The sequence below is a fragment of the Balaenoptera acutorostrata genome, chromosome 12 (genome assembly GCF_949987535.1).
Source record: "Balaenoptera acutorostrata chromosome 12, mBalAcu1.1, whole genome shotgun sequence".
Lineage (NCBI taxonomy): Eukaryota > Metazoa > Chordata > Mammalia > Artiodactyla > Balaenopteridae > Balaenoptera > Balaenoptera acutorostrata.
This window is the reverse complement of record NC_080075.1, coordinates 28,725,559-28,748,099: the sequence shown is the minus strand read 5'-3', so window position 1 is coordinate 28,748,099 and position 22,541 is coordinate 28,725,559. Positions and strand designations below refer to the sequence as shown.

The 22,541-nt window shown below is 52.7% G+C and overlaps 1 protein-coding gene across 10 annotated transcripts in view; it reads right to left on the bottom strand.

Annotated features, from left to right (window-relative positions):
- Positions 1–4,324: 4,324 nt before the first annotated feature.
- The window catches only part of DCTN1 (dynactin subunit 1), a 30,250-nt gene continuing 12,033 nt past the window's right edge, over positions 4,325–22,541 (bottom strand). For 2 of the 10 annotated variants that reach the window (XM_007189024.2, XM_007189018.3), the window contains exons 2-32: positions 21,220–21,465; positions 20,850–20,928; positions 20,616–20,650; positions 19,881–19,901; positions 17,523–17,540; positions 16,111–16,131; positions 14,681–14,872; positions 14,136–14,333; positions 13,781–13,985; positions 13,626–13,704; positions 13,354–13,513; positions 13,138–13,242; positions 12,766–12,957; positions 12,560–12,676; positions 12,161–12,313; positions 11,404–11,564; positions 11,130–11,298; positions 10,795–10,863; positions 10,495–10,557; positions 10,234–10,383; positions 9,911–10,072; positions 9,692–9,823; positions 9,342–9,467; positions 8,959–9,101; positions 8,516–8,682; positions 6,807–6,821; positions 6,481–6,614; positions 6,173–6,365; positions 5,851–5,930; positions 5,215–5,304; positions 4,325–4,805 (exon numbers count right to left, since the gene is read on the bottom strand). In XM_007189024.2, the coding sequence (XP_007189086.1) occupies positions 4,668–4,805; positions 5,215–5,304; positions 5,851–5,930; positions 6,173–6,365; positions 6,481–6,614; positions 6,807–6,821; positions 8,516–8,682; positions 8,959–9,101; positions 9,342–9,467; positions 9,692–9,823; positions 9,911–10,072; positions 10,234–10,383; positions 10,495–10,557; positions 10,795–10,863; positions 11,130–11,298; positions 11,404–11,564; positions 12,161–12,313; positions 12,560–12,676; positions 12,766–12,957; positions 13,138–13,242; positions 13,354–13,513; positions 13,626–13,704; positions 13,781–13,985; positions 14,136–14,333; positions 14,681–14,872; positions 16,111–16,131; positions 17,523–17,540; positions 19,881–19,901; positions 20,616–20,650; positions 20,850–20,928; positions 21,220–21,447 (3,795 nt within the window). In that variant the 5' untranslated portion in view covers positions 21,448–21,465 and the 3' untranslated portion in view covers positions 4,325–4,667. Of the gene's footprint in view, positions 4,806–5,214; positions 5,305–5,850; positions 5,931–6,172; positions 6,366–6,480; positions 6,615–6,806; positions 6,822–8,515; positions 8,683–8,958; positions 9,102–9,341; positions 9,468–9,691; positions 9,824–9,910; positions 10,073–10,233; positions 10,384–10,494; positions 10,558–10,794; positions 10,864–11,129; positions 11,299–11,403; positions 11,565–12,160; positions 12,314–12,559; positions 12,677–12,765; positions 12,958–13,137; positions 13,243–13,353; positions 13,514–13,625; positions 13,705–13,780; positions 13,986–14,135; positions 14,334–14,680; positions 14,873–16,110; positions 16,132–17,522; positions 17,553–19,880; positions 19,902–20,615; positions 20,651–20,849; positions 20,929–21,219; positions 21,466–22,541 lie in introns of those variants that run through there. The other 8 variants (XM_007189021.3, XM_007189023.3, XM_007189019.3 and 5 more) reach the window with 8 other exon arrangements.

Sequence of the window (22,541 nt, the reverse complement as noted above, 5' to 3'; positions counted from 1 at the left end):
ATTGAGTACCTGTGTCAAACATGATTTCTCATTTAACCTTTCCCTGAAGATTACTTGAGGAAAAAATACCACCTGAGGACTATTAGCTATTAGCCTATTATAGCCTATTATAGATACAGAAACTGAGGTTGAGAAGTTAAGCAACTTCCCCAAGTTCATACAGCTTGTAAGTGTAAGAGCTGGGATATAAGCCTTATACTTACTTCACAAAGTTGTCTCCAGGCTGGGGAAGGTGATGTTGACCCTGGAAATCTGCCCAAGAACCCCAAAAAGAGAGGGGCTCCTAGGAGACAAAAGTGAGACTGTGTTCTTGTATCACAACTGACAGTTCTGGGTGTAGATGGATCAAAGGAGACTGTTCCCATGCTATGCACCATCCTTGGTACACATAGCGCCTCACTAGGCCTCCCTCCCCACCACCACATCCTATCTGTTTCCAGAAATCTCCTGGGCTCCATGAGCAGCTCCCATTATCATCTACAGGCAATGATGCGTCAGCTATCTGCCATCCCCTGGCCACCCAACTTCCACCACTGAATATCGGGAAACCGTAGTGCACACGTGCTGCTCTCTCCCCTTTCTCGCCACCACAACCCAGTTGCTTTTCCCTCTCTTCCACCAATAGAGGGAGCTCTGACCAGCTCACCAGGCACCTCAGAATCAGATGCCACTTTCTTTCTGAACTCAGGCCCATTTGACCACTGAGCAATACATGAAACTATCAACTACTTCCCCCAAATCTCTCTCTTCCTTGGCCCTGTGACTCTTCCTCTGGGGGCCTCTGCTCCAGTGATGATCCCTGGGGCTCTGCTGTGGGTTCTTTAACTCTCAGAACTGCCCAGGGCTCCGCCCTCCTCCTGCCCTATACTCTCTCCTCAGGTGATCTGCAGCCTCACCTGATTCCCAGACCTCTAGCTGCTTACTCTGTCTTGACCAAGTCCTATAGGCCAGTACCCTTCTGTTCACCTCACACTTCAGGACTTGGATGATATGCCATGCTGCAGGGCATGGGATCTGGCTTTTCTGGTGGTCAACTAACACAATCCCAACAAGTGAAGGGGAGCAAACACCCAACAGGGCAAACTTGGAGCAACGAAGGACAGGAGACAGAAGAGAGAGGAGGTGAATTTGCTCTCTCCATCCCTCCATCAACCCAAACGTAGCATTTCTGTATAGTCTATCCAGAGACATCACACATGGACAAGTGGCCGCTTGTGTATTTGTGAAGCAGTGGCCCACTCATTAAAACAAACCTTGTGTTTTCTTCTCTTTTCCTGCCTAGCTTTCCTCACCCTCACTGCATGGGGATTGTATCTACCAATAAAGCACTAGCACTGCAGCTTTGCCTCAGGTTCAGTTTTCTAAGTAACCTGAATTAAGACAATACACCTCATCCCAATCATGTCTTCAACCACCACTGACACACTCCCAACTCATTCCCCAAAGTTTATCTCCAATCCAGACTTCTCTGCTGAGCTCTGTATCCAGTTGGATCCACTTGGACATTCTCACAGGCACCTCAAACTCATTTCTAAAATGAAACTCACAGTGCTGCTCCCCAAACGTGTGCCCTTCTCCTGTGTTTTGGGGGAGGCAGAGATGAACGACACCTTAAAGGAACTCTCAGTCTGATGTCAATATTATGACATAGTATAAGTGTGTTTCATGTTTGGTAATTGCAATCATTGTTGCTTTTGTTGTGGTCATCCATGTACAATGCTTGGTGTCAGTCTATCTATCTCTTGTAAAAATAAAATACAGTGTGTGTGTGTGGAAAAAAAAAAAAAAAAAAAAGGAACTCTCAGTCTGGCTAAAGAAGGAGACAGATGGGTGAACTCACAATCACAATGGAAAGAGACACTTACTGGTATAAAGCAATGCCATAGGGGTGTGTACTGAAGAAGAGAAGAAAGGCTGCTGTGGGCTAGGCTTGCATGCTTTCTCTCATTTAGCCTTTACCACAGCCCTGTTAAGGTATTGTTATTCCTATTTTGCAGTTGAGAAAGCAGACCAGTAATTAGAAACCTCGCCAAGGTCACAAAGCAACTAAATCCAAGCACACCTGAAAAAAAAAGGTTCATATTCTTTGCTGCTCCAGAAGAGGAGCACCTAAGAGGTTACAGGGATTGGAGATTTCCTAAGGTAGCAGTGCCGGAACTGTCTTAATAAATGAACAGGCTGTCAGCTAAGATGGGGTAGGGTGGGGTGGGGGCAGAGAGATAGAAAGGAAGGAAGGAGGTAACTGGCATTCCTGGCAGTGGGAAGAGGCCTGAGCAATCACATGGTGGCAAGGAAACTGCAGGGGTTCACTAAGCCTAGACCATAAGGCACAAGAGAGGCTGGAGAGGTGGGCAGGATCCAAATCATGGATGGCCTTGTGCGCCATTCTAGTGAATTTAAATTTTAAATTCTAGACACTTGGAGGAACCATTTCAGGATTTTGTTTAACTTTTAAATTCTACTTGAAAGAACCATTTCAGAATTTAAACAGAGAATGACACAGCCCAGTGTGCATTTTGGAAAGGTCTCTTGGGCATCCATGAGAATTGGGTGAGAGAGGCAACGGAGGTAGGATGACCATTTCAAAGACTGCTGAAATACCCAGAGCAAGAAATTATACACAAAGTTAGCAGTGGAGGGAGTGGAAAAAAGTGAACAGATGTGAGAGACAGTAATGAAGGAAAAACTGAACAAGACTGGGTAACTAAATTAGCTAAGGAGAGTGGAGAAGCCATCAGATACCCTGGTTTGTGGCTTGTCATATACAGGACATGGAAAAGATGTTTTCCGTTTTAGACATACTGACTTTGAGATAGATACCAACAGGCAACTGAATAAATAAGTATGGTATTCGAAAAGCAGTAATGGTGAAAAACCACTACCAAGGCAAAAGGACAGAACAAGAAAGCCCTGTCCTCTTCTCGTACCCCCGGGAGTTGCCCAGTCTTGGCCCTTGGTATCTTGGGCCCTTGGTAACCACCAATGGGAAGGGAGGTCAGCAGCTTAGGTAGAAAGGACAGGAACACAATCCAATCCCAGGGAAAGAACAGTGTGGTCTGCAACTTCCTCAGCACTAGAGGAGGCCAATTTGGAGAGGTGAGGTAAAGACTCTCTGATATCAAGACACAGCCACCCTCCTCAACCAATTCTGGAAGAATTAAGTCCTAACACCCTAAGGTATCCCTTAGGTATATAAAGAATTGTATCCTATGCATCTCAAATGGTATCAGCTATGTGTAATCCTTGAGAGTATTGAGGAAAGTCACACAAATCATTTTCTCTTGGAACCCCAGTTGAAAAAGGCTAAGGTGCAGAGCAGGTATCAAAACACCATAATCCACCGACCTTCCCAGAGGGTGCACCAATTGGGAATGCGCCCAGCACTAGCGTGGGCCCTGGGCTCCCAACCTGGAACTTCCTTGTCCTGTTTGCTCCTTTCCCAGAAGCAGAGGACCTGACCTAGCTGGAGCTGCTCCTAAGCACTAGGGGTCTCTCCCTCCAATTGGATCAGAGACCTCTGGCAGCCTGGGCAGGATTTCCCCAAGGAGGGAATAAAAGAGAGTATCAAGTGAATTCCCTGGCAGTCCAGTGGTTAGGACGCCACACTTCCACTGCAGGGGGCGCGGGTAAACAGCACAGACAAAAAAAAAAAGAGAGAGAGAGAGAGAGAGACAGTATCAAGGAGTCAGCCAACTGAACTAAACTGGGGCTAAGCTCTAAAATGCCGGAGCACTGCTCATTGGCCTAACAGGCCCCAAATCTAGAAGTGATTTCAGTAGGTCTGGGCCAAGGCCCAGAAATGTGCAAATTTTTTCAAAGGAGCTCCCCACGTGATACTAATTTGTAGTGGGACTTGGGAGCAGCTTTTGCAACTTCTATCCTTTCTTACCGGTCTGTTGCTTTGGTCTTCCCTTGCTTAGTAAATGTTCCCTCTGAGAGGCCCCAGATCTTATGGGGAGACTGTGCCAGTGCATCAGAAAGTTGTCTGGGGTGGTGATCACACCATTAGCCCAGTTCCAAACACTGGCCTGAAGAGCAGTGGAAGATCCAGAAAGCAGAGGCAGGCCTGCTGGCAGAGACTACATACTCCTGGCCTCCTAACTCCACAAATGAACTCAAGAGCTGAGCCCGTGGGCTAGCCCTTTTCCCCTTGCTCCGAGAAACTTACTGCACACAAATTTGAGGAACACGGCATTCTACTGGTCACTACAGAGGGAGACCTTCAAATGTGACCCAGCCAAAGCCTCCTCAGCATCCCTTCTCCTCCACTCCTGCTCTGAGCCAAATGGCCCAAGTCCCACTCCCAACACCACACAGAGAACACTGAAGCAGAAGTGACTTTAATCAAGGGGTGAAGTCCTCAATCTGGGAGACCTCACTTGACCTTCGGTGGTGGGATCTCAGCCTACCTACCCCCCACGGCCCCTGAGGCTCCTCAGGAAGGAGGGAGCAATTGAACAGCAAGTTCCAGCAGAGGTCAGGGAATGGAAATAGGGGAACCAGGTCAAGCGGCAGGGGCAGCGCACTGACAGGTGGGAGTGAAGCTGAAAAGGGCAGGAACAGCTTTACACAGGCGGTTCTACCTGGGGGCTACCTGGTGGCTATGCATCAGGCAGAGCGGCACCAGGAGGGCTGAGTGTAGAAGAGGACAGCGAGGGAAGGAGCATTTAGGAGATGAGGCGACCATGAAGCTGGTGCAGCTGCTCCTGGGTGAGCACCAGCCGGTGTCGCTGTCCAAGGCCAGCAGCACACGAGAAGGTCACTTTGCCCATGTATACAGTGTCGTCCTGCTGCTCTTCCTTGGCCTGGGAGTTGGGAAGGGGAAGAGGCCTCCAGGTCAGGGACTCACTTGAGCTGTGTGCCACTGACAGTGTCCCTGAGCACTGAGACCCTGGGTGACTGAGGCTTTGAGGCTGCTAGGCTATAATGACCACATTTTCCAAATCAGAATTGAGGTGCACAGCCTGACAAGGGAGTTTTGAGCCCCTCCTGATGTCAAAAGTCATAGAAGATGTTTAACTGCTAAAATATTGGAATTTCAGGAAGCAATGCAAGCACTCTTAAGATACTTGCAAGTAAGACTTGGCCAGATTTCTCAGGATGTTCAGTTGTTGGACCTGAGACCCTAGAAGCCTCTTTGAATTCTGGAGGAGAGGGGAAGGACCCACCTGAGCCCTCCATACTGCCCATCCTCCTCCCCATGCTCCCTCTTACCCTGAGGAAGGCTGATGAAGGAAAGGTGGCAAAGTCAGTGGGGACCGTGGCTCCAGGGCGCTGAGATACAGTCTCCTTAAGGACCTCATCCTGGCAGAGGGGAAAAGGATTCATTTAGGGTACCCCCACAGGCTAGCCCAGTACCTGCCTGGTTTCACAGGAAGGAACACTAATACCAAAGAAGCAGGGATCAATCCTCTTTATCACAATACTTTTGCTCTCAACTCCAATCCCATCCCTACCCAACATCCTTACTTTAGATACTTACCCTTTTAAGGCTCAACTCAGATTCTATAGCTTCTGGGAAGCCATTTCCAACCATTCTACTCTGCAGTGATATCAGCTCTGACAGAAGTTGTGCCTGAAACCACACGCTCTAAAGATGATCCTAGCTCAACCCATTTTGTTGATAAGAATCTGTTTTCTGTTGATGAGAATCTGTTTGGGAGTGAGGGCAGGTTCCCAAGGCAGGAATCCTGCCTCCCCTTCCATCTCCTCCCCAGTGTGTCATCTAGCACAGGGCTGGGCCCCCAGGAACCCTGGGAGTCCTTGTGGAAATGAACATGCTAGGGGCTCCACCATGGAATGCTCTGAAGCGGACACTGTCGGGTGAAAAAGGGCAGGGTCTAAACTAACCTTGAGCTTCTCGATGGTGTCGCTTAGGGACTTGAGCTGAGCCACTTGCTCCAGGAGCTGGGCCGATGGGCTCTTGGCAGCTGTGGGGAGAGAAGGCTAGTGAGGCCCACCAAGGCCCAGGCAGGCAGCTGTACTGGATTAAGGGTCATTAGTGCAGATACTGGACCCGCTCATGGAGTAGACATGTAAGAGAGTAGGTGAATCAAGCAAATTAAACACTTAGGCCAAAGGGCAGTGCTAGGAAGAGCCTCTCTGGCGTGGGAATTGCCTGGGGCAAGGGGAAGGGGTGTGTTTTTCATCTCAGGAGTTGGCTGGTCCATACCAGGGCTGGTGCGGGTGATGTCCACGACATGGGTGTGTGTGCTCAACTGATTCAATGTCTCCAGCAGCTGGTTAGTCTTACGATACAGCACTCCAGCAGCTAGATCACTGCCAGGGCCTTCACGGGGTAGGAGAGAGAGCTTTGCCACGTGCAGAGGGGGCAGGGCTGCTAAGGATGCCTTCATCTGGGCTCCCTGTGGGGGAAGGGGGAAGAAGGGTAGTGGTAGTAAGTGATAGAAGGCCCTGCCATCTATCGTCAATGAGGCAGTTACACTCCACCTCTACCCATCCCCCCCGTGACCTCCTCACCTTGAGGATGCTGTTCTCATGCTGGAGCTGGGAGATGTGCAGCCTCATGGCAGAGATCTGCTGAAGCAGCAGTGGTGAGTCCTTCACCAGCCCTGGGCCTGGCACAGATCCCAGAGCCTGCCCAGAGGCACCTCCTATGGGTACCATAACAAATGTCATGAGCCCCAGGTGCAGAAGGCTGAAGATGGGCTCCATCCCTAGTCATCCCCTTTCCTTACCCCCTCCTACCTCCAGTCGTGATTGCTCCCACGGGGGCAGTCTCACCCTGCTCCCCCAGCCCCAATTCCCACCAGCCCTGTTAACTCCCCACCAGGATGGGTCTCTACCTCGCTGCTGTTCTTCTGTGCTCAGGATAGCCCATGGGGGAGCAGGAAAAGAGGAGAGAGCAATTAGATGATTTGGGAGTGAGGGGGACATACCAGAGGAATCCTGGGCATGCAGGAAGATTTTTTTCCTGATCACCTTCTCTAACAAGACCCTGCCTCTACTTTTGGGGAAAGAGGAAATATGTGTGAAAGACAGAAAAGGGGAGCCAGGCCACGATACAGGGTGCAACACGTGAGGAAGAGTGGCAGCGGGAGTGTGCGCTGGAGGAAGCACTTGAGGCCATTCTTGCCTCCCTGCCTCAGACTCCAGCTCCCAGAAGGGCAGACGGAACACTCCTGAAACCCTGATATGTCTGCACCCTTAGTGCTCCCCAGCAGCAAAACTTAAGTTGAGGATGTAGACACATTCCCATGTTCCTCAGGTTCCCCAGTGCTCTGAGACAAAAGTCACCCTCTTTTTGGTGTGAAGTTTTATAAACTGAGAACCAATATTTGTTTAAAGAGCCTATGCTAAAACAACGCAGTGCGGTAATTCTGGAGACTCCCCTCCCAAGGAACATGGAGCCGTCTGCACCACAGGAGTCTAAAGTCAAGAAGACGCTTGGTCACTTTCAGGGTCAAGCGGCACCAGTGATGGCGGCTTTGATGAGGACAAGACCCTAGGTGAGGCCAGCTGACAAGGCAAGCACAGCAGGGGAGATCTAGAGATCCTGAGGGTTTAATTCCATTACAAGGAGTTTGTCTTCTGGAGGTGAGAAGAGTAAGTAAGAAACTGAAGAGAGAACAAAAACCAAACTACATGGTAGATGAGAACTAACATGGTGGTGGCCGCCTCCTTGGTCAGGAAACTAAGGAGATTAGGCCTGGAAGCCAGTAAAACTCCAGATAAGGAGCCCTGACCACACTAAGAGACCAGGCAAAGGTCAGAACACAAGCCCCAAGTGAAACTGGGAGAATTCAGTAATGGAAGAGACAACCACTCTATAGGGTGAAGCCACGTGAACTCAGTGGGGAAGAAAAAATGCAGTGCCCAAGCAGAGGAGGAATCAAGAGCAAGCACCATCCACTGCTGCAGGCTGATGACCCTCTGGAATACAGGGCTGGGACAGAAAAGCCAGACTGTAGACCCAGAAGGGACATCTACTAGAGTCCAACTATCACTGTAATTCTGAGCTTCACCAACAACCTGGTAAGGCCCCACTGCCCCACTGCCCCACCTTGGTCAGAACTCTGCACATATCTTCAAGGAGAAGTAAAAACTTGGTGAAAGTTGCCAGAGGGCTTCCCTGGTGGCGCAGTGGTTAAGAATCCACCTGCCAATGCAGGGGACATGGGTTTGATCCCCGGTCCAGGAAGATCCCACATGCCACGGAACAACAAAGCCCACGCGCCACAACTACTGAGCCTGTGCTCTAGAGCCCGCGAGCCACAACTACCGAAGCCCGCGCGCCTAGAGCCCATGCTCCACAAGAAAAGCCACTGCAATGAGAAGCCTGCGCGCAGCAAGGAAGACCCAATGCAGCCAAAAATAAATAAATAAATTCATTAAAAAAAAAAAAAAAGTTGCCACAGAGTGAAACTGGGCAAGCATGTTCCTGGTTGAATATCCAGGGGGAAAAGAGGGCGGCAGAAGTCAAACTGAAGCCAAGGGCAGGAGCGGGGCCGTTCAATTTCCTCTGGGCTAGTGCTGCCTGTTCCACCGCACTCACCACCAGCAATGCCAGACACCAGGGTAGCAATACCCGAGGGAGGGGGACCCCGGAGCCCCTCGATCGTGCGCTTGGACTGGCTGTTCAATCGCTGCTTTAACTCTGCTTTCTCTGCTTCCAGCTGGTCAATGTCAGCCTGAAGTGCATCCATCGTCTCCTCAAACTCTCTGTGAAAGAGAATCTGGGCTTGGACAGTGTCCCTTCCCCCATGGCCCCACCCCCCCTTCTCAGTCCTAACTGAGTCCTTGGAGTAGCCCTACTGGTGAGGAGCCAGGGGCAGAAGAGGCTCAGATTGGGATGACACGATGGGGATGTCAGTTGGGAAGGAAGATGGGATCTGTCCCCCTGGGGAGTCTCACTGCAAGAGGCCCTGGGCTAGGCGGCAGGGAGCTGCTGGCAGGAGGGAGGGGTGGAGTGAGCAGGGGCCTGGGAAGGTGCCTGACTTCTCTTTCTTCCGCAGCAGCGCCTGGGTCTCCTCCAGCCGAGTCTGGACTTTCTCGATGCGCTCATCTGCATCCTTGGCTGCACTGTCCAGCTTCTTCTCCAGGAGGCTCAGCCGCACATTGGCCTCACTGAGCTCTTCCCCCTGGACGAGGGCAGAGAGCGTCTAGTTCCCTTACACCCTCCCATGGCCCCCCAGAGACCTGGGATAGACCATGAAATAGAAAGCTTCCTGAGGGCCCACGAGAACTCCCACTGATCACAGGTGCCACTTCTCCCCACTCAACCCCCAGCCCCCCTCAGTTATGATCACCAACGCTCACTGCTTCCCTGTGCCCCATGCTATTTCCTGGCCCCCCAGATCCAGAGCCTTCCCTATCCTCACCTTGATCTTGAGTGACTTCTTCAACTCCTTGATAACTGTCTCTCGATCTTCAAGCTTCAAGCCCAGGCCTTCAGCATCTGTGATCTCTGCACGAAGGGCTGCAGCCCGCAGCTCAACTGGGGGAGGCTAAGGGTAGGGACAGGAGGCAGAGGGCAGGGATAGGGAGAGGAGGTCAAGGCACTCCTTTCAGAGATCCAAAGGGAAAATCTTCTCCTTGCCGTCTAAGCAGGATGGTGCTCCCCAGATTCCTTCCTGCTGCCGCCCAGCCCTCCCTTCCACAATTAGCAGCAGCTCTCCAAGTCCTGCTCCTCCAGGCCCCTGGAGCCCCTCCAAGGAGCTACCCCACTCACCTTGCTAGGGGGCCGTTCTGCATCATACTCTCCCTCCTGCATGGCTGTGGCCAACTTGTTCATGGTACTGATCAAGATGTTGCATGACTGGCGCAGACACTCATAGGGGCTGCTGGAGGGGGTCCCGTAGATCTGCAGGTGCCAAGGGCAGTAGTGAAAACCCCACACTGGCCACCTGACTCCCCCATCACCACCTTCTGCCCAGCCATCCCAGCTCACCTGCTCGCCTGCTTTGAAAGCCAGCTCCTCCAGGGCAGCCACAGGCAGGCCTTCATTCTCTGCCAGTGGGGCAATGAGCTGGGCAGCAGCAGCGGCCACCTCCTGCAGCACAGCCACCACCCACGTCAGGTGTTTCCTGCAGTCTAGGAGTGTGTCGGATACCTGTGCAACAGGCCAGAGTCAGGAGCCCACTCTGGGCCCAGCACCACAGCTCCCAGCTCCCTCAAAACCATTCTTGTCCCCTGACCATATCCAGATCTTGACATGCCGGGCCCCTCCTGGTTCTACTTGGCTTCCTTCCTGTCCCCCTTCACAGCCCAAACCTGTGGTCCAAAGGCCAGTGCAGCTGGGATCCCAGGAGCATCTGTCCCTGGCATTCGCCTCCGGATCTTCTTGCAGAACTGGCGGATATCACTGCATGAAGTTTCCAGGTCCCGGAGCAGGAGGGCAATATCTGAAGCCTCCTGCCCACCCTACTCAGGGAATAGGAAACAGATGGAGAGCCAAGTCAGCATTAGGGCTGGGGCAGGGAGGTGGGGACTAAAAAGGAAGAGGAGCTCAAATAGATCTAGTTGTGCTCTCACCTGCAAGAAGGCCCGCAGCCGTCCCACTTCCACACTCATGCAGTCCAGGGCACTCTGGGTGAACTGTGAGGACAGAAGCAGGTCATTGTCAGCCCCCAACAGGAGTCCTTCTGCCCCATCACCATCTCTAAGAAGTCTCCGCCCTCAGCTGGCCCCCATCCATAAGTGGGTCCTCTGGCTTCCCTGATCTGGCCTTAGTGACCCTGTTCCAGTCTTATGTGACACCCCTTGAGGGTGTGATCTGATGTCTTCCATTTCTGATCTCTATAAGGGGCTCAACCACTGGCCCAGACACCTCACCTTAATGTGGTCAGCCAGCTGTATGGTACTGTCCTCCGGTTGTTCAGAGAGGTGGATGCTGTACAGATGCTGAGGAGGGATGGCAAAGAAACAGACAGTCTTTAGGCCTTGGAAGAATGGAGAATTCTTCCCAAACTGCAATTTGACCCTGTCATCACGGGGCTCCAGAGGTATGAGAGCATCCAAAACCCTCAAGGAGCTGCATCCTAAGGTGAGTCCATCTACGAGCCTCAAGCCATCAGCCTGGGACATACAACCTTGGCTACACTGCAACAGCCTCCAGCAAGAGAAACCCTCCCTCCCTCCTGTGCCAAGGCTGAATTCTCGCCCCAGACCTGGTAGTACTTGATGGCTTTGGTGAGAGGCTCTACGTTGACAGTCTCGTCCAGCTGATCCTTGTGCAGCAGCTCAATGAGAAAATCCAAGGAGCGTTCGTGGGCACTCATCTCAGGGTAGAGGCTGCCCACCTTCTTATACACGTCCACACTGCACTGAGAGAGGGCACTAGAGACCAGAGAAGGGCCCTGTGAGGCCAGGGTCTACCAGGCAATCTCAGTTCCAGCCAATCTCGGACCCGGGGCCCTGGAGTAGAGGTCAGGGGTTACTTACTGCTCATAACGGTGGAGTGTGGCCTGCAGCAAACTCAGCGAATACACCAGCCCAGCAGCAAAGCTGAGCTGCTCCCCCACAGCTCCTCGAAGTCCTGGCCGCTCTGAACAGTTCTCACTTAGTTCAAACTTCTCCTGGGCCTGCTTCCGGATTAGCTCTGCCTGTGGGAAGAAGCACCAGAGACCTGGGGCTCAGAGCAGAGGATGGAGAACACAGACTCAGGAATATAGAGAGCTGAGCAACTATGTAGGGGGCATGGATACATGGGGGAGAAAGCAGAAACAGCTCTTAGATGGGCAGGGACTATCACATGGGGAAAGGGTAATGATGTGATTACTGGTGGTTATGAAGATTTGGGATGTGGGGATGAAAGGGTGGCAGGACCAGTGGGACCAAGCTCTTTCCCACCTTAAAGCTGCTGCTCCTGCTACCTTTCTACCTAGAATGCTATCCTGACAATTACCTCCCCACTAACTCCTAGTCATCTTCTAAGTCTCGCCTCAAATGTCATGCCTTCAGTGACATCCCTCTATCTAAATCAGCTCTCCGACCGTGCTCTCTCAAAAACGCTACCTCCCCTTCACAACATGCCGTCTGTAATATACACCCATCTGTGACTTTGTTGACTGTGTTCCTCCACTACGTCATAAACTCTGTGAGCAGGGACAATGACTGTTACCTTCACGTGGCATCCTCAATGCCTGGTTCACAGCAAGTTCAACAGATTCCTGCTGGGCACGTGACTGATAGACCATACCTTGCAAATGAGACGAGGCATGAGCAGCAGCACCAGGACGCAGTCGTGGTCCCCACCTGGCCGAAGGAAGCTGTCAGGCATGAAGGCTGTCAGCAGGGACATGTGCCGGTTGGCCTGTGCCACCTCCATCTGCCTCAATTCCATCTCAATTGCCTGTGAGGTAGACAGGGAGGTGGGCTCTCAGCCAGGCTGCAGAGAGCCTCATAACCACCATGCCGTGCTCCACCACGTCCCCCGCTTCTAGGACAGGCCCAGGCCAGGAGTCTTCCAAACCACCACACAAAGCACCCCCCCATCCAGGAAGGTGAAGCCCAGAACCCCACACCAGATCAGCCCACCGCCACACCCAGGCTGGGGTACCCAACACTCAGTCCTCTGCGACCCACCCACTTTCCTGACCTTGGCATGGGCCTTAGTCTCAGCAAACTTGATTTTGAAGTCAAAAGTCTCTGGTGGTGGCTGCTGCTGCCTCTCCACAGATGCTTCCTGCTGGTTTGTCAGTTCCCGGTTCACATCCTGGGAACAGGGACGGACAATGAGGCACAGCTGGGTCCTCAGGGAGCCCTGGGGAGATGGTGGGCAGAGAGTAGCGGGTAAGCAGGCACCTGCAGGTGGGCGGTCAGCTGGCGATACTTCTTGATGGTCTGCTGATAGTCCGCAACTGTCTCCTGGGCCGCCTCCACACGCTTCTGGGCCTCTCGCACCCGTGCACCCGCCATATCCAGCTGCTCCCGAAGCTCCAGTTCTGTCTCACGTGCATTCTCCTGCAGCTCATCGTTCATTTCATTCATTGCTTCCTGGGAGGCCACAGGGGAGTTGAGGCAAAGGAAAGTCAGAGTCAGGGTAGCAGGCCAGGGTGGGTTCACTCACCACGCCTCCTACTCAAAGGTCAGGGATCACATGTCAGCCCTTCTCTCAGCAAGTCACTTCCAAAACCCTCCATCAGGGTCATAAGTCAGAGTCTGCTCTTCTCTTACCAAGTCCCCCACGGTTTCTCTCAATTCCCGCACTTTCTCTTCCAGATTCAGGTTCCGGTCTGTCAGCATCTCCACCATCTCCTCAGCACCCAGAGCAGCATCCACCTGTGTTACAGAGAGGGAACAAGGAGAAGGGCTGAAAGGTGCCTAGAAACAGAAGGCACCAAAAAGCGAGTCAGTGGAGGTGCTCTGGGCAAGGCGCTGGGCTCCCCAGACCTGCTCCTTGAGCTCATCAATGGTGCTCTCTGCCTGGCTCAGCTCCTCCTGCAGACGCTCCCGCTGTTGCCTCACAACTTCCAGCTCTTGGTTCTTCTTTTCCATGAGCTTCTGGAGTTTCACATGCTCCTGCTTCTCAGAGGAAGAAAGATCCCGCATTCTGTGGGAAAATGGGGAGAGAGAAGAGAGCGCGTGTGTCAGAGTCACCAGGTGGTGGGTGCTCTAACACATTTGGAGGCAGGAGAGTGAGCCGCGCAGCGAGAGGACCCTACCTCACTAGGGCATCCTTTAGGCGGGCGTTCTGCTCCTCAAGCTGCTTGAGCTGGTAACTGGACGCAGCGCCATCTGAGCCTGGGGAAAACCATTAATACTTTCAGACAAAGTTCCAACCCCACCGTTTGGCCTCCAGCAGCTCCTGGTCCCTTACCCTTCTCTTCAATCTCAGCCTTGAGGATCTCCAAGTCAGTGGTGAGCTCGTCCACACGCTCCTTCAGCGCCTCCACCTCTTGCTGTAGAGACTCAGCCCGCTCTTCAGCCATCTCCTTATCCAGAGTGGCCATCTCGATGGCATCAGCAGTGTCAGCCATCTCCTCCATGTAGCGTTCCTTTGCCTCTAGTGCCTCCTTGGCTTCCTGAAGAGGAGTGGAGGTTGGTTGGGGTACAAGCACAGAGCTGCCTCATGCACCCTTTCTCACAGGACATTCCAGGCTCCAGTTTCAGCTTCCAGTACACTTCCTTGGGCCCTGTGCCTCCCCAGACACCCTCTTCATCCCAAGTCCCACCTTCCGAGCCTCTTTGAGGCGTCGCTGCAGGTCTGCCTGCTGCTCCTGCATTTTGCTTTTCCATTCCTGCACCTGCTCCAGCTGAATCTTGTGTTTCTCCAGCTCTTTTAGCTTTGCCTTGTCTTCTGCACGTTTCAGTCGCAGGGTCTCCAGTTTCTCCTCCAGGTCCCGCACTTGGGCCCTCAGCCCCTCCTCCTCCTGCAAAGGAGAGACCCTTCAGTCTATGCACAGCCTCCCCCGTTTTCCCCATCAAGACTGAGCTGGAGTGGAAAGGACAGGAATGTGTGCAGACATCATTCCAGGCCCAGAGCCAAAGCAAGTGGCATACAAACATCTGAGAAGAGCCTGATACATAAGGGGAAAGTGTGGAAGGGCGGAGAGTATAAGGTAGCTTAGTCAGTGATGGGATACCTATATGCTGTGTCCCCCACTCTTCTAATCCAAGTTCTGGGTCTCCCCCAACCCTGGGAAACTTCGAAGACCCTGCCAGGGGTCATAGGCCCCTTCGTGTCTTGGTTCTTCTTCACTCCAACCCCAGACCTTACCTTAGACGGGGAAGGAAGCGGTGGGGCTGCTCCAGGAGAGGTGAGGGCTGGCGTGGGGATGATGGGTGCCGCCAGCGGAGTCTGAGCTGGGGTGCTGGGCTCACTGCTGCTCAGCTCACCTGCTGATGCTGAGCCAGAGGGGCCCAGGGAACTACTGGCCCCAGCTACCCCAGTGCTGGCTGGGCGGGTGGGCTATTCAGACAGGGTAGGGGCAGACCAGAAAAAGTGTAGGGGACAGGGAGGGGTGGTGAAAGAGAGTAAGACAGAATATGAGAATATGGTGAGGGAAGTGACAGAAAAGGAAAAAGGCAGAGAGTATCAAAGCACAATGAGAACAGAGAAACAGTGATGGGCAGAACGAAAATGACACAGTCAGAGATAGTGACAAAGGACCAGGGCAGGGTGGGGGTGAGAGGATGGCAGGAGAGGAAGGGATGGAAAAAGACATAAGATTACAATGCTCCTCCCTTGGCACTGACCCCACATTCCTCCAAGCTCTGGCACTAACCCCTTAGAGCAGAATCCCTTACTCCCCAGACCATTCCTTTTGTGACCCACTTGTGATCATTCTAGCAATTTCTTAATACTCCCAATCCCATTGTTGCTCTGGGCCTGTGCCCTCCTCCCCCAGAGGGAAAAAGTGCCTCAGTGTCATTCCCAGAGAAAAAGAACAGATTGATCTCTAACTTTCATGTTCCCAGAGAAGGCTGGGCTAAAAGTGGGGGTACTAGGCCCCCCAGCTCTTTAAATCAAGCTGATTCTCCTTCCCTTGATCTACTTCAGGGTAGCCTGCAGGTAAAAGAGCCAGGGTGAAAGTTGTAATCCTTGGTTCCCCTCTGAAACAAGGTCAGTACAGCCAACCCATCTGTCACCTCCCTCCCTCCAAGACAGAGGGGCTCTCATCAGATGACACTACCCAGGCCCCTGTGGAGCTGAGGCCCTGGAGCAGACAGGCCTGCCCAGTGCTCCTCCCTGCAGTGCTGAGCCCTGAAGCTCTCCCGATGGGCTGACACTCAGAGACCACATGCCCAAAGCCTTTCACAGATACACCCACCTCCGTAACTCCTGACATTTACACTGCCAAGTTCTTTTTCACCTTTCTTCCAATCCCCGCCCCTCCCCCCCCCACACACCCCCAAAAGCTGGTCTAAATGCCCTTCTTCAAGAAAGCCTACCTTGATTAACCACAACCACTCTTGTTTCTCTCCTGCACTCAAGCTACTGGCTCAGACACCCTCCTAAGAGCCGGAAGTCACTTTCCCCGGAGGGGCCTGTCATTACCCTCAGTCCCCTCACTCCCCTTAAGAGAACCCAGGATACACTGTGACCAACTTATACTTGCTCATACACATGCCCACATACATGCACATGCCTAAAATGAGTGTGTGTACACTCAGCAGTAGCTTGTACAGAGGCCTGTTTTTCCTCACCTTGGGCCGCCGAGTTGTAGTCTGGACAGGCAACAGGAGCCAGAGGAGAGGTAGTCAGGAAAGGAAGGATAATGGCAGAAAGACAGCAAAAGGGACAGCAATGAGAGCAGAAGCAACAGAAATGAGGCTACGGTTAGCGGTCCCACCACTCCTCCCCCATCCCCATCCCATCCCCTTCATCCAGTGAATCACCTCGTTCCTACTCGAGGAACTCAGAACTCCTATTTCCCGTTAGTTCCTTCTCCCACTTTTGTCCTACCCTTGCAGACCTCACCCCTTCAGACACCCTGGAAATCCTGGAAGTCCCTGTCTCCTAGGCTGAACCACAGGAGACCAAACACAGCAGCTGGTAGAGAAGACCAGTCCTGCAACAACCTCTCCCACTCTAGCCCAGAGCCCCGCCCACCCACCACTCCCAAGGACTTTCCCAGGTCAGCCCCTTCCTTCAAGTGCTAGACTCCACAGAGGACTCCCTAGAAATACCATGTGACAAGAATGATGATATGAGCCCGAAGTGAGCGATATGAACCCAGCAGAGGGAGATCAGGCCCCCAAGGCAGAACAGCGCTACTGTATACCCCACCCCCACCCCCTTCCCCAGGACCAGTTCCGGTAGCAATTCCCTTCCCCAGGGCAGAGGGCTCAGGTGTCAGGACCATGAATACTGCATGAGGCAGAAGCCCAGAGCTCAGCAAAGTAACCCCACCCAGCTGCAAGAAAAGAGGGGGAGGGTGGGCAGCAGCATAGGGAAACTACTGCCCTAAACCAAATCCAGAAACCCCTCAGGTTACTGCAAAGTGATACAGATGATTAACTCCAACTCCCAAATAATGTTCCTGATACCCAGTGTCTCATAGTTCTGGCAAAGGCAAGATTTGGCCTGGGCCCTGCTTCTAGGTCTCCCAACGAGACCAACGCCCACCTCTACTACCCTGGGCTAAGCCTCCATCGCTGTGTATCAAAAACTATTCTAGGGAAAGACCCCTGACACAAACCCCAGTGGGGCAGGGATGCTGGTATTACAACCAAGAGTCATTCTAGCAAAGGCTGGGTGAGGTAGGCCTGCTAGAGGCACAAAGACATCTGGACCTGCTTCCCAAGATTCTCTCATAGGAAATGCATCCAGAGCCAGTTTGCAGCAAAAGCTGCCTGAAGCCCAAGCCTGTGAGGCCACTGGGTACAAGGCCCAGAACACAGATTCAAAGCCAAAAGCAGGCAGTCCAGGGAGCAAATGCCCAGGGTGTGGGCCATGGCAGTGACACACACCTCTCCCTGCCCCCCACTTTCATCACCATCCTCTTCCCCCAACCAGGTAGACAGAGGAAGTCAATCAGCCCCCACCCCCACCCCAGCAGCCTGCCGCCACCATCACGCTGGCAACCCAGCAGCAGGACCAGAGCAAGCAAGAGTACCTTTCGGGCTGTCGGTGCCTGTCTCATCATTGCAGAAAACCAAAGAAAGCCAGGAGAGGAGAGAAGGAAGGACAGAGGAAGATGGACAAACACAGAGGAAGGACAGATGGAGGGAGGGAGGGAGGGTGGGGGGAAAGAGACCGAACAGAGGGAAAGGCGGCGGAGACAGGAGATTAGTGCATCAAATCCCAACAATGCAGCCTCAGCTTCCCAGACCGGCAGCTTCCCAGCTGGCAAATGGCTGCAGCTCAGATGCAGAAGCCCCCACAGGTGCGCAGTGGGGACAGCCAGGCTCCGGCAGGCACCGGAGAGGTACCCGGCCTAGTTCGCCAGCTTAGGCTGATGGCAGCCTCAGTGGCCGCAGCAGCAGCTCCACCTGACGTCATGCACCCACCCTCCTCTGCTCCACTAGGGGTGGAGACACTGCTCCTCAGTCACCTAGCAACCACCAGGCTCTGATGGCTCCTCCTCCTCCTCATGATTGGACAAAGTCCTCTGCTGAACCCGCCCTACTTCCTCCTCCAAAGAACAGGTTCTGGCTCCTCCCTCTCCTTCCCTCTCCCCCAGCCCCAAGAATTTGCTCCAAGAAATTGGGCTAGGGGCCATCCCATTTCTGGGATGACCTCTCTGGGACCAGGGTATCACTGCACAGAGACACAGGGCCTCACTGCTTCATCAGGCCTCTCTCATACTCATACTCCCCTCTGTCCACAACCCCATCAACTCTACTTCTGTCTCATACACATGGACAATACCCTTATGGTGGCTCATCAGGCACATGTACCCACAGCACTCCTGCTGCATCAGCTCTGCAGGGCACACTAAGAAACCTGGGGAACATTCCATCTGGGCTGCAGCAGCTCTAATGACAGTGTTTGGCTCCTCTCCCAACTCTACCCTTGTTGTAGTCAGGTTAAAACCTGTCTCTAAAGGGCTTCCAGAAAGGACTGGGCACCTGGCAGAGACATCTGGGTTCTCTCTTCCACCCTCCTCTTCAAAGTTCCTTCTTTTGTTCTGGTGCTAGCTCCCTGTTCCCTGGGCTAAGTGATGTGCTGTGAGAGAAGCACTGGAGAGGAAGACCTAGGGGAGGACTTGACTACTTGACTGACACTCTGCATCATGAGCCAAGAAGGTGCTATACCCCAGCACAGGCAGCCTAGGCTAGGCTTTGCCACATTTCCCTAGGCTAGGCTTTGCCACATTTCCCTAGGCAACCACCAAAACCCCAAGATTTGGGCACAGCTCAGGTCCCTCTCAGGGTCAAGTCAGACTGCGGCCAGAACTCCTCCATAGATATCAGACTGCAGGTCCATCCTCTTCTCTATTCAGGGGTCTGATGTGAGATGGGAACCCCAACCCGGAGCCAATAATCAAGGGAAGAAGCCAAGTGTCTGGAATGGGTCCAGCATCCTTCTGAGAATTATTTTCCTTTTTATATCCCCATTCCCTCCCAAGCCAGGACCCCAAAGCAAGTACCATCATGTTGTCTCTTCCAAGGCAAAACTCCAAAGTGAGGACCCACCACCAACCAGAAGTCAAAAAAAAGATGTTTTACTCTTCCCCTCCACTGCCCCAATCTAGTAGCTCTCCATGCAAGGTCAGAAGGGCCTGCAACAGGCTGGTGACAAGGAAATCACAGAATAATACATACAGCACAGCACATACAGGTCTGACAGGCACATGCAGGTTGGAGACAGCTTGGGCATAGCCCCAAGGCATGGGCTGGTGTGAGGAAGTGATCATGGCAGCAATTTAAGACTAAAAGAGTTTCAGGGGTGTGGGAGGTGTGGGAGGTGGGCCTCAGGCACACCTCCAGAGGAAGGAAGAGGCAGTGAAAGACTGACAGAGCACAGTGAGGGTGGGCATTCATGGCAGCACCCACCCAGAGCCAGGAACAACACAGGCTTTTCAACTCAGGACTGTTCTTCCTGTGCTCTGTTCCCTGACCTCCCACCTCCTTACCTAACCACCTCACTTGGTACTTCCCTCACCTCCAGACCCCCAGTCTCTCCTCCCACTGCCCCCAAGATGAGGCTAAGTGAGAATCCACTGTAACCCAGTAAATGCTCTATTCCATGCTGCTACTGTTTACAGTCAAATGCTTGGAGTCTCTGACTAGATGTCCTGAGGCGATGGGCAGGGGTATGGGAAGGGGTGAGGATCATCCCTAATGAGTACTACCTGAGCCTGATGTCATTGCACCCCTCAAAGAAACTCTGAAAGCCAAGGCTGCCATTTCCTCTGGCCATCCCAGCCCCAAGGTCACACACACATGCATGCAGCCCAAGGACATGCAGGACAGCTGGGGAGGGGGCTCATGGCCCTCACCCACCCAGGCACAAATAGTAAACACACCACCTTCTTAGGCTTCAGGCCCCGCTGCATGAGGAGTAGGAAAGGGCAGAGTTAGAGAACAGAGTTAAACATCACACTGTGCTAGCTGGCCAGATATCTTGGGTGTAGGTATTAAGACCAACTCAGGCATACCCAGGTATGGGGGGAGCCAGGTCACTGTCAAATCCAGGGTAAGTGAGATGAGGGCTCCCTTAAGGATCAGCTTCCAGGAGGTCCACACCCTGACCCAGAGGAGCTGGAGAGTCTGGAGCCCCACCTCACACACCCTGCGCAGAGCAGCGGAGGGAGGCTCCAGCAGGCCCTCTGCATACAGCCTAAAACAAGTGGCAGAGGGGCCAGCTCCTCTCCATTCACTTGTGAAAAAGAAAGCACCTTCTTTCTCCAGTTCTTACCTTACCCCTACCCTACACCCATCAGATGTTGGCAGCCTTGGATACCAACAGGTAGGAAGTTGGCAACAACACTACTGGGGTCAGACCTGTTCTCCCTTTCACCCCCAGCCTCTGTTCCAATTGATCCAGAACTTCTGGGCCTTAATAGCTTTTTCCCTGCTACCACCCTTACACCTAAAGCAGCAACTCATACCCAGAAAGCTTCCTTCTCAGGGAGGATGGAGACTGGAAGGCTAACTCAGTTTACTCATCTATTGCTTCTACCTGCCTGGTATTGAGTCTCCCTCCTCTCTTTCTCCTTTCCCTCTTCCCTCTACTACTCCCACCCCCACCCGTAACCACTTACCAGTTTGCTGGTCTTTGCATTTGAGTCAGTTCCCTCTGTAGAATGCAAACAGAAACAAAGCGTGTGTTTGTGTAGAGGGGTAGAGGCAGAGAACATCATGGCAGGTTAGGCAAGATATAACAAGGGAATATGGTGGTGATGGAAACTCTCAGGATCCACTGTGGCCCCCTGTTCTGGGGAGAAGTCCTGGGGACTCCTGGATGTGAGGAGGCAACTTAAGTGGGTGGTTGTTACCTCTTCTGAGGACCTTTGAGGCAGAAGAATCAGGTGTCTCTGGGGAAGTAGTATCTGCTCCATCTTCAAATACCTGGATCTGAGGCCACAGAATAGACTCAATATAGCTAGATCAAGGCTGGATGTAATATGGGCCCTTCTCCAGGCCTTAAGCAAACCTGGGGTACAGGGCAGCTTCCTTAAGGATAGCTCTTAATCTTCCCTCCCCCATTACCTCCCACTCTACCAACCAGAGACTTATGCTCATGCCCAGGAAAAGGGAGCACCAACACACCAGCCGCACATGCAACAGAGCACGTACACACACACACACACACACACACACACACACACACACACACAGACAGAGAGAGAAGCAGGAGGTGAGTACCTGGGATTGGCGCACAAAGATGCCATGCCCTTCGTCACAAGTGAAGTACTTCCTGCCTTGGACGGTTCCATCATTCTTGCCTTTTGCTTCATCCAGGATCACACCTACCCATTTGCCAGTGGCAAATAACGTGGCTCCAACATAGGCCACAGTGCCACGGTAGCCTTTTCCAATCACCTCCACGCGGGAGCCCACTCGCAGAGGCCGGGCACTGGCCTCCGCACTCATTCTGTTGCCGCTGGGAGTCTGAAAGACACATGCAAACATAGTTAAAAGCCTCAGGTCAACGGTGTCATCTTAATATATAAGAAAGGCCCCAATCAGGATCCCGGCCTGAAAAAGGATCAAAAGTCACTTCCCTGAACCCCATTCTCAAGGTAAAGTGTCCCCCCCACCACCAAATTCCCTTTTGAAAAATGTCAGTGCTGTGTTCTAAAACTTCTCCAAACGCCTCTGGAATCTGCCATAATTTGTAAGAGATTATATTTAAATTTAATAAATCAGAATTCATTGCTAGATCTGTGAATGTCACCCCACACGGCTGCTTTCTCAAGGAGCACTGCCCCCTAGGAGGGGAATGAAGCTCAAACAAATAACTCAGTTTAGACCAGGCTCCCCACAACCCAGTGCCTGACTCAAAAGCCTGAGCTGGGCAGACAGGTGAGTCAGTGAGTGACCCCCCAGAATCCTGTTCCCTCCCTACTGCTGCCTGTCCTCCCTGAGGGTACACAGCTGTGCCTCCTTCCAGCCCTAAGTCACTACCACTCCTTCCTCACCTGACTTCCCCCACCCCCACCAGCACACTCCTAGATGCCTCACCAAGCCCATCCAATGATTTACTCCCTTCTTCCTGGCCTGAGCCCTGTTCTATCAACTCTCTACCCACAAGTTCTGGAGATCCTTCACTCACGCTATGTCGCTATAAAAAGAAAAATAAAGGCCAGGTAAATCGGGTACCTCAGATCTGTCCCGCATCTGTCCCCCAGACTCTGCCCAGGGGTTCAACTGGATGGCTTATCACCCTATCCATGGTGATAATGGACAAGGCAATGGAATAGACTAAACATTGTCCTTGGGAAGCTCTCGGCTTCTGACATACCCGTGATGACAGGACAACATGAAATTAGGTTCCAAATAGGCCCATGGCTTAGAAGAAAATCACACCTAAGCCATTTTTAGCAATAGCAGCTCTGTGAACCAGGGGCCTTGCAACAAACAGAGAAGGAAGCATGAAGAAGTGACAGCATGGCCTTGAAAACTACACAGGGCCCCCTTCTGATGCCCCCACTTGGCTTCCTAAGAGAGCTCTGCCAGGGCCAGTG